General features: G+C 35.5%; 2 protein-coding genes across 2 annotated transcripts; both read left to right on the top strand.

The window, feature by feature from the left end:
• Window positions 1–3,012: 3,012 nt before the first annotated feature.
• LOC128186019 (serine-enriched protein-like) lies at window positions 3,013–4,545 on the top strand. The gene is made up of 2 exons (XM_052855747.1): window positions 3,013–3,348; window positions 3,523–4,545. Exons 1-2 carry the CDS (start codon window positions 3,270–3,272, stop codon window positions 4,158–4,160), a joined length of 717 nt encoding a protein of 238 aa, XP_052711707.1. The 5' UTR covers window positions 3,013–3,269; the 3' UTR covers window positions 4,161–4,545.
• Window positions 4,546–7,861: 3,316 nt separating this feature from the next.
• LOC128186278 (uncharacterized) lies at window positions 7,862–8,860 on the top strand. The gene has a single exon (XM_052856073.1). It carries the CDS (start codon window positions 8,067–8,069, stop codon window positions 8,523–8,525), a length of 459 nt encoding a protein of 152 aa, XP_052712033.1. The 5' UTR covers window positions 7,862–8,066; the 3' UTR covers window positions 8,526–8,860.
• Window positions 8,861–10,709: the final 1,849 nt, after the last annotated feature.

The following is a 10,709-nucleotide window of genomic DNA, read 5'->3' as shown; positions in this document are numbered from 1 at the left end:
TTTCAATTCAAAATTTCATCTCATATTTTTTGTATAAAAGTTGTTTCTAGCTTTTGTAAAGATTGCCTGTTTTTATGGGGAAAAAAAATAAATAAACCATGCAGGTTGATAAAACTTTTGCCTGAACTTTTGGTATATCATATTGTACAAACAATAATATCTGTTCAAATAAAATTAGTGAGTTTCATAAACCATCTGCAACAAAATACGTCAAAAATTTTATAATCTTCTAATGTATATTTTCATAAATCACTATACCTTGTGAAATAAAAATGATTTATTTGAATGCCTCGCGCGGTTCTCGTATTTTCAAAAAATGATGACGAACATCACGGAGAAGAGAACACACTCTGTTCCGAAAATACTATATTTCATTATCAGAGAATAAAATTAAAAATATATTCCATGTTTAACAATAAAGTCTGGTATCAAGAGAATATCAAACAATAAATAAAATGTACGGAAGCGGTGCTCATTTTGTCTCAATAAATTTCTCAAAAAATCTACAAATAAGAAGTTTACTTTCAATTTGCCAGAGTTACCTTTCATGAAAAACCAAGATACAACATATAATAAAATTTCCATTGTATGAACATGTTTTCTCTCATAAAAGACTATGAATACTACTTTCTTGGCCATTTTCTTCTAATGTTAATTTCGAAATGATGAAAAGAAAGACCTGGTGATGTAATTATTTTTTTTAGAAATGACACTGTTTGAAACAGGGTTATCAGAGTATCAAAATTCAATTTCCTAGCTGTCCGTTGAAGAATAAGAATTTTGAAAAAATGTCAGTGGTAAATGGCTGTTTTAAAATGAATCGGTATTTTACGACCTGAACTGCTGCAACACTGGGCAGTCCTCAAGGGATCACATGTATTGGATGTGTATTGTATGTTTCATTCTTTATTTGCACAAGACATACATCTTATGGCATAGGTTGTTACATATAATTAATAGCAATATTGAAATAATGGTATGGTACATGTAAAGTACATTGACAATGTATTTATAATAAAATTTTACTAACAGGCAAAAAAAACCCCAGAGAATTTTTGTTAATTATCATGAATATTAAAAGCTAGGTGGAGATTCTTCCCCAAATTACACATTTTTTTTTAAAATTTTGAGCACTTAATAATTGTATAAATTTGTATACAGAAGGTTTTTTCCAATAATATTTCTTAATACATTTTACTCGGATTTCTTTATACTGTCGACATATCAAAACAAAATGGAATTCATATTCAATATCTGAATAAAATTTACCTAAGCGTATTTCCTTTGGTACATTAGTATGTGATGTATGTTCAGATTGCTAGAAACCAAACTTTCTATAGAGATCTTTTAACTTCCTGAAAATAATTTTCTAAAATAAAGGCCCTCCAAAATGTCACAGAAGTTATCTCTCTTATCAGAGTATCGATGCGCCTTGAAAGTCAAAATCCTCTCGAGTCATGAAGGCACATATTAAGGCCGGTGCTTATATCCCCGGTTTCATGGGTGCTAAACGGATGAAAGCCATTGACATATCCCTGGATGAGAGGCCAGTCCATCGAAGAATTACTCCTAGCGTAATCAAGTATCCAATTTCAGCTTGGTGGACTGAGACAATATATAAAAAGTGCCTGTTTGGGAGGGTAACAATTGAAATTGACACCCCGAGAAAACCATTGTCAACCGACGCGATGGTTTTCGAAGGGTTTCAATTTCAACTGTTATCCTCCCAAACAGGCACTATTTATTTTATTATACTAAATGTCTTAATTTTAGAGATTTTTTTTTACTGCTTTTATATAGAAATGACGTGAATTTCACGGCGAACCGTACGCGCATAATTTACGCGCATGTAACAATTCGTTGTGTTACCCGTTGCTAGGTGTGTTGCTAACGCTGAGGGTAATAGAACGGTTTATCAACTGCGTCTAAACCAATCAGATTTCAGTATTTTACATGAAAGTATAATAATAAAGATATATGACACGTATTACCAAGACTAAGAGCACAACATTAAGTGACAACAGCTGACTTGAACCAGCAACCCGTTAATGTCCTAACGCCTAGGACCAATGAGTCTGCCCTACTAAAAACAAATCAGTAGTTGGAACCTGGTTTTTAATTAGAAATTATATTTCAATTGTTTAAGATATGCATCGAGTGGCACACAAACAGTACAACATGTATATCTCTGAATAACTCTAGATATGTTAATTGAAAATCATGATCATGCAAAGGAAGACAACTCCGTCAAAGAAGGCACTAACTTCCACTACTTACTTTATCAGTTTTCACACTGGATAGAACTCAAGAAATTCCGATCCAGATTCCCGTTTTAATATATACAAACGCTTAAAAAATTATTCATATTGAATTCATTTAATATTAATACTTATCCATTACAAATTATTTTGATTTATCGACTTATACATTTTGATGCGGTGCAAGACACCGGTGAAAACAAAATAGTCAAATCCCCCCCACCCCCACCCCCCACCCCCCCCAAATCCATTTCTCAAATTATAGTGAGCATTAAGGGGCTGGAATGTCGTAGCCATATTTGGACCGTCCTTATCTCCTTTAGAGTAACTCTTTATGAAAATATAGGGAAAATGTTCAAATTTAGAAGCTATTTTTTTTTATGGATTTTCTATAGCTTAACAAATCATATATAAAGATTTAAGACATTTCTGGTTAATAATGTTGTTGACCACCCAGCCTCCTTAACAAGTTCTTTAAATAAAAATGGATATAAATTTTTTAAATGCTAGCTTCATATCCAATTTAAAAATAATTATTACTTTTGATTTATAATTTCCAATTAGACTAGGAACGCATTAAGCATGTTAAAAATGATAAAAAAAAAAACGTTATATCTATATATACCTGTCAAAATAACGATAGTATTAAAAAGCTGTTTAACCGTTAGTAATCCAATACTGCAGAAGCTACGCTTCAAAATTAGTCGATGTCAACAAGAAATCAATAAAATTATAGCCTCATAATTATTTCTAATTATCCAAACTGTAATTATCATTAGCAGACTAACGGTCAGAGACGCCCTGACACAGGTGTGACACCGTCCACAGGTAACGGTATAATGGCCGCCGTCTCTGACTCAATGTCAGCAGTCTGAGACTGACAATTAGTGAAGATTTGGACACGTCGGGGGTATATAATAAGGGACTGGGGTGTAACCACCACACACAAGAACTTCTATAAGTCTCTGTTGTACAGCACAATCATCATCAATACCTGATTAATATTTGAACATGGATCTGTGCAGTTCCCAGTTACCTTTGGTGGACAATGAGGTCCTGAATCTGTCCGACTTCGGTTATGATAATGAAGGTACGTAAAGGATTTCATTTTTCAAATGCATTACTAAGATTAATATTTTATTCCTAACAATAAACATACACAGCTTTTGTATTCAAAAAGTACACTTGCTATATAGCCTTTGCAAAAGTAGATATTAAGTTACATGATAAATAACTGTTTTATCTTTAAATTTACCTTTTTCAGGCTGTTCCTCCGGTTATGACTCGGCGACTGAACACTCGGGCTCCGACAGGGACCTGGATACATCCATCTCCGACAACAGTTCATCTACTGCTGAACCGGAAGTGACGAAATACAGAAGCACCCAAGAACTCTGTAACACCCTGCAGTACATCATCTCACTTCCGGACCTCTGTGACGTCATGTTCCTCGTCGGAGAAAAGCGAGTTCCGGTTTACGGAATAAAGGCAGTGCTGGCCACCAGAAGTCGAGTCTTCTACAACCTCATTCTTGAAGCTCAGCGACAGTCGCCATTGTCAAAAAAGTCGAAAAAGAAGAGCAGACAGGGCCCACCCCCCAGCAACCACATTGTCATCGAAATCAACAAGTACAAGCTCGAGGACTTCCGGGAGCTCGTGACCTTTGTGCACTGTGGGAAAGTCAACATTAACGCTTCTAACGTCACTGGACTTTATTGTGGAGCCACGGAGTTTAGTCTTTCTGACCTGAAGATAGCTTGCCGAGACTTTACAACCAAGTCAATTAGGAAAGGCCACACGTCAACCATCTTGAAGTCATCGAAATTTTACCTCGGTCTCCATGGTGCTGCAACCAAGTTTGTGGAGAAGATTCGCGGGTATCAGAAGTCTGTCAATGGCTGAAACAAAAACAAACAAAAAATAGCTCCGCACAAGAGCTTCCGGTATAGCTCGTAGATCTCCAGCAGGGATAACATAGACATCCTTCCTCCCTGAAAGATGGACGTCATGCATCACAAAGGTAGCTGTACGCCCGTCCACGAGGGAAAGAAGATTCAAAGCAGACGAAAGCAGCAGGCCATGACCAGGATTGATCACGAAACATGGAGATATCGCATGTACATGATAAGCTTTTTATACCATCTATGGTGTCATGGACAGCAATCTTGATATCAAAGACGATGCTTTGTGAAACCAAGATAGATAATGTAAAAGGATATAACACATGCATATGTATACGCATTACATGTAAAATGAATACATTTAATTTCATTGTTTGTATGAATTATGAAAGATATACAATGGTGAAATAAACAAATAAATTCAACAAATATTCTACCAAATGTTTAGCATTTTCTTTGAGTGGAATTCGAACCTATTCTCATCTTACAGGAACACAGTTGATCTCATAATCAACAGATATACATGTATATTCAAAAGATATTTTAAAGATAAATAAAGATCATCTTTTTTTAAATCGACTACAACATTAGTTATGTCAATAGTATTTGTCAGACTGGAGGCATTATAAACGAGGAGTAATGAACTATAAAAAAAAAAAGATGCAATAATTGTCAATTACATTAATATAAAATTAATTACAATGACATAACTACAAGGTTTATCTGTAATTTATTAAGATTGAAATGAGCCTGCATTATATAAAGTCCTTAGACATACATGCTTAACATGTAATAAAAGTATATAGATGATAATGGACTTATAACTTTTTGATGTTAAATATCTGTGCTGACCCTCCCACGATTCAATATAACATGTGTACATTTATGATTTAATTATCAATATAAATTATACGTATTAACATGCGTACAAACTCAGTTAATTCATCAATGTTCAACGTGTCTATTAAAAGTCGGTTATAATGCCAATCTTGATAATCCATTTTTGAACTTTTTTGAAGACTGATATATATAAGAACGTAGACTGACAAGTTGAATCAATTGTATGTAGAATTGCTACTTAGGAGGGCTCGACGGTCGTGGCCATTTTTACACTGTACTGATCTCCTGTAAAAGAAGAGCTGAATATAAATTCAAAGGAAGAATCTCTGCCATTCAGTCAACTGAATGTTTACTGAATGGCCTGGAAAGGTGACTGAATGGCACAGCTCTGCCTTTCAGTCACATTTCAATTGACTGAATGGCAGAGATTTTATCCTGTGAGAAGTGTAAGAATTAAAATACCCAAATTTAAAATGTAAAATTTATGGATTTTTTTCCTTTACTAAATAATAGTTCATAGCAGAGATGATCTATTTTAAAACCTAAGTAAGATCTAATTGTTAATTTGTTGACCATCCAGCCTCCTTAAACTTTTGAAAACTACTAGAATCAAAAAAGTAAGCAACCATGTATAAAATGTAAACATAAATTTGGGCTTTGTATATTTATGGTCCCGGATACCCTGACCTGTAGGCATCTGTTGTATTCTGGAAGAACTTGTCACAATAAACAATCCGTGGTAATTAAGTCAAACGTGTCGAAATTCTCTTAAAATTAAAAAAAAAATTAGTATATTATATCTAATACCTTTTCTGAGCCACTTTAATATTGTAATTTAGAAAAAAAAATCGCCGGAACAATCGCATAAAAAATATCATTCACATCGCAGAAGAAATTTTGTTATTTGTACACGATTGTCTGTTGAATTATCATTTATTAAAAACAAAATCTACTTATTTCTGTAAAAATAGACAGACAAAGGATCAACTTTGTCATTATTTGCGATTACATAATTCACTTATGTTTATTTTAACAATTTTAATGTAAAGAGAGGCGAGATTTAATGATTGTAAAGATGAAATTCATTCTGGACATGTAGGTATGTATATATATTTTACAGTACTTAAGTTACTACATGTATTAAAAAAGACGGTTTTATCATAATATATTTTATTATAACTGTACAAAACTCAACACTGGTAATCCTATGTCGAAAAAAACCCCACGCAGAAAGATATTGATTAATCTCCCTATGTTCATTAGATTGTCATTGAGAGTTACCTGCACTTTTCAGGTTTTACATGTACTGTCACCTTTATACAATATGATATACTTATATTACCTAGTACTTGGTTTTGATTGTAAATTATATTTTCTCTACACTGTATCTGCAGTCAATGGAATAGACACTGTCTTTTAACGTGAGACTGTCATTACATAAAACCCTGTGAAAATGTACAGGAAAACTCGATTAATATACATTCATAACGCTACTAAAAAAAAATAGCTTCATATTATTCACAGGCACCTCACATTATTACATTTTCCTCGGACTTAAAAATATATTCACTATGCTCCTTAAATGCGTATACCTAATTAAAATGTATTATCAGGTTGAGGGTATATTTCATCTTCACGAGAAAATCATAAAATGTCAGGTTGTATTTTACATAAAGATAAAGAAGATGAGTGAGCGAATAAATGCCCATTGGTTTTATGTCAAAAAAAATGTTTCTCCATTTATATCTATTTTTAATTTGAAATAATAGTCTAATGTTGCATTCCAAAAACCAAAAAAAAAAAAACAACAAACCAAAAAACAATAAAAAAAAAAACAAAAAACAAAAACAAAACAAAATTTTTTGCACTATAGTCGGTTAGATTACTTTTAAAAAATATATGAAGGATAAAAAAAATATTATCAAAACATTTTTAACTCTGCATGGTGTTTAATTTATAGATCCCTAAAAAGACCTTTTTCTATATACGGCAATCTATGGACTGGGGTTCTTAGCCACTGAGTCTTTTCAGTCACAAGAGACTGCGAATTTTCCTGCATGTTGATATTTTGCAGTATCTTATCCGTCCTAACATAAGCATTTCATAGCACCCGCCTTATTCCCATTATTCTTATAACACATGTCGCACCAAAGCCCCTTTTCGTCGTTCAGTATATCAAATGAGTAAAATCATACCTTGTCGATTGTAATATACCTTAAATTCTATTGATATAAAAATTGCAATACTAAATACATTAATCAATTACGCTTAATGCATAATCTCATAATCACAAAAATTTTATATTTTAGTTTAAGTTAATGTACACATTGAATGCGATTGGAATTGAAATGATTTACCGTTTTAATTGAACATTCATTGTCAATTTCAAATTGAACGATGACAGACAAAATTATAACACCGCCTCAAAATAATTAGAGACGCCCTGACACAGGTGTGACACCGTCCACAGGTAACGGTATAATGGCCGCCGTCTCTGACTCAATGTCAGCAGTCTGAGACTGACAATTAGTGAAGATTTGGACACGTCGGGGGTATAAGATAGGGGACTGGGGTGTAACCACCACACACACCAACTTCTATAAGTCTCTGTTGTACTACACAATCATCATCAATACCTGAACATGGATCTGTGCAGTTCCCAGTTACCTTTGGTGGACAATGAGGTCCTGAATCTGTCCGACTTCGGTTATGATAATGAAGGTACGTACAGAATTTCTTTTTTCAAAAGCATTACTAAGATTACTATCTTTTTCCTTAGTAAATATACCCAGCTTTTGTATTCAAAAAGTACACCTTCTATATAGCCTTTGCAAAAGCAGATATTAAGTTACATGATAAATAACTGTTTTATGTTTTACTTTTCTCAGGCTGTTCCTCCGGTTATGACTCGGCGACTGAACACTCAGGCTCCGACAGGGACCTGGATACATCCATCTCCGACAACAGTTCATCTACTGCTGAACCGGAAGTGACGAAATACAGAAGCACCCAAGAACTCTGTAACACCCTGCAGTATATCATCTCACTTCCAGACCTCTGTGACGTTATGTTCCTCGTCGGAGAGAAGCGAGTTCCGGTTTACGGAATGAAGGCAGTGCTGGCCACCAGAAGTCGAGTCTTCTACAACCTCATTCTTGAAGCTCAGCAACAGTTGCCATTGTCAAAGAAGTCGAAAAAGAAGAGCAAACAGGGCCCACCCCCCAGCAACCACATTGTCATCGAAATCAACAAGTACAAGCTCGAGGACTTCCGGGAGCTCGTGACCTTTGTGCACTGTGGGAAAGTCAACATCAACGCTTCTAACGTCACCGGACTTTATTGTGGAGCCACGGAGTTTAGTCTTTCTGACTTAAAGATAGCTTGTCGAGACTTTACAACCAAGTCCATCAGGAAAGGCCACACGTCAACCATCTTGAAGTCAGCGAAATTCTACCTCGGTCTCCATGGTGCTGCAACCAAGTTTGTGGAGAAGATTCGCGGATATCAGAAGTCCGTCAAAGGCTGAAACAAAAAAGTAGCTCGCCCAAGAGCTTCCGATACATATCATGGATCTCCAGCATCCATAGAAATTGGCGTGTCTCTACTGACCCAAACCAGAGCGCCTCTACTGAACTTAGGCAGGCAAAGCACACTGACCCGAAACCAAGATGAGGAGAGGATACAGCTAGGCCTGACCTGAAGCCAATACCTGAACCGGCATTTGTGTACCTGAGATGATAAACGTCGTAGTTGAAGAGAGTTAGAATAATCATATAATTAGATCTGAATGTTGACTACATGCTAGTACTGTTCAAGACATCAACTTGTTCTACTGCTGTACCTGTAAATAAACATGATAAAAATGGCAATAAATGTAGTCATTGGTAATATCTTTTTCTTTTATCATCGTTGATAAAGCACGACATTTCAAGGCGCCAGTGTATAATAAATAAAGTATATAAAGAATGCAATCAGCTACATGAATTGCATGGCACGTACATGTTGGTCTATATATTGAGACTACATAACCGGTAGAGCAGCCGAACGTATTCTGAAAGTGTGAGACTAAAATACATTGAAAGGTAATTTCAATGTAGACTTACTTACAGTGGCGTAGCTAGACAAGAAACGAAGTGCATGCTTAAAATGGCAGGGGGACTAGGGGCCGCCATGAGGCCCCCAGTAGGTCCAGGGGGAAGCCTGTTGGGGGGAAGGCCCCGGAAGCTCATTGAATTCTGGCGATTTTTATCACTAAAAATCATCGCAGAAATTGAAAGGAATGCTCACTATTTCAGCATATTTTTAGTCTTATCAAAAATGCTTTATTTATATTACCGTCATTTGTTAGTGGAAGGTGTAGGTGGTCCTGGCGGAAAATAACTTTACTATCGCATAGCACCCTAGCTCCGTCACTACCCTAACTCCTTCACTTTCGGGAAACTCCTCGCCGTTTGAAATCAAGTGCGATTATGACGTCATTTTTGCATGTCAAAACGCCAACACACAATAGAACATGTCTCCCAAACACACTGGATGAGTTTCGTGCAATCTGACAGTCAGTTATCTCGGACCAACAAAGCACATTTAATATATTTAGCAAGACCAACCAAGATAGATACGTGATCCGAGCACAACAACTGAAGTAATTTAATGTATATTCATAATCGATATACATTATTGATATGATATATTTGACATAGGCGTCGGAACAGCCCCCCCCCCCCACTTTTTTTTGCAAAGTTAGACCTAACCATTAGGGACATAGCATCATAGATGGTTCAGCCCCCCCCCCCCCCCCACTTTTTCTCACAGCAAAGATAATTGTTCCTAAATTTAAATTTACGTTGAAAGAATGAGAAGTTGGAGTCATAGGCATACTAGCCTACCCCCCCCCCCCCTCCCCCCCCCCCCCCCCCCCCACGGATTAGGAATTTCATGATTTGGGGAAAAGTTTTTTGGCAAGTAAGATTTTTTTGGAAGTAAAGGTATCCCCCCACGGATTAGGATTTCCATGATCTGAGGATTAGTCTAGCCCCCCCCCCCTACTTTCAATTTGCTTCCGACGCCAGTGTTTGAAACATGTAAGGACAGAAATCAAACGACATCCATACATTCTGAAAAGGTAATTGTGATTGTTGTTACAAGGACCAATTTTTTTTTTTATTCTAGCGATCATTTCACTTTGATGAAATGATATACAATTTAAATTGTATACACCGATTTTACTTATTATAACTTGGCCTAGATACAAGTTGAGTTTAAACTAAATTGTTAATGTGTCTTCCTTCCCTGGCGTATCATAGATCATGTGGGTGACGGACTTAGGTTCATAAGTTATGATAGCACGTGTGATAAACGTCATATTCAGAGGGCTTATTTGAATAATATTAAAAATATTTTTGTTAATAATTTTATAAATTATAACGTTTCATGTTATATTTAGTGATTGCAAATGATAAAAACCGCAAAAAATAATTTACAGAGAAACGCGGACTATTTTCTGCTTATGGTGACGGAGTTTGGGTACTCGGGGATTTCTCTTTCCTATATGAATTTTTGATTTTAAGCGACTTACATGTAACATGTGAAAGAAAGTGAGATTCGTCAAGACTGAAAAATTTTGGTGGACGTCGCTTCAAAATTTTTCGGTCTCGACGAATCGCAGAGATTAATAATCCGGAAAATTACGTTCCTTCATATTTATTCAAGA

Source organism: Crassostrea angulata, chromosome 5, assembly GCF_025612915.1.
Source record: "Crassostrea angulata isolate pt1a10 chromosome 5, ASM2561291v2, whole genome shotgun sequence".
Lineage (NCBI taxonomy): Eukaryota > Metazoa > Mollusca > Bivalvia > Ostreida > Ostreidae > Magallana > Magallana angulata.
This window is presented reverse-complemented; position numbering and strand designations above follow the sequence as displayed.

Coding starts and splice junctions, on each gene's coding strand:
- LOC128186019 (XM_052855747.1), top strand. CDS start 3,270: ATGGATCTGTGCAGTTCCCAGTTACCTTTGGTGGACAATGAGGTCCTG. Junction 3,349..3,522: donor CTTCGGTTATGATAATGAAG/GTACGTAAAGGA, acceptor TACCTTTTTCAG/GCTGTTCCTCCGGTTATGAC.
- LOC128186278 (XM_052856073.1), top strand. CDS start 8,067: ATGTTCCTCGTCGGAGAGAAGCGAGTTCCGGTTTACGGAATGAAGGCA.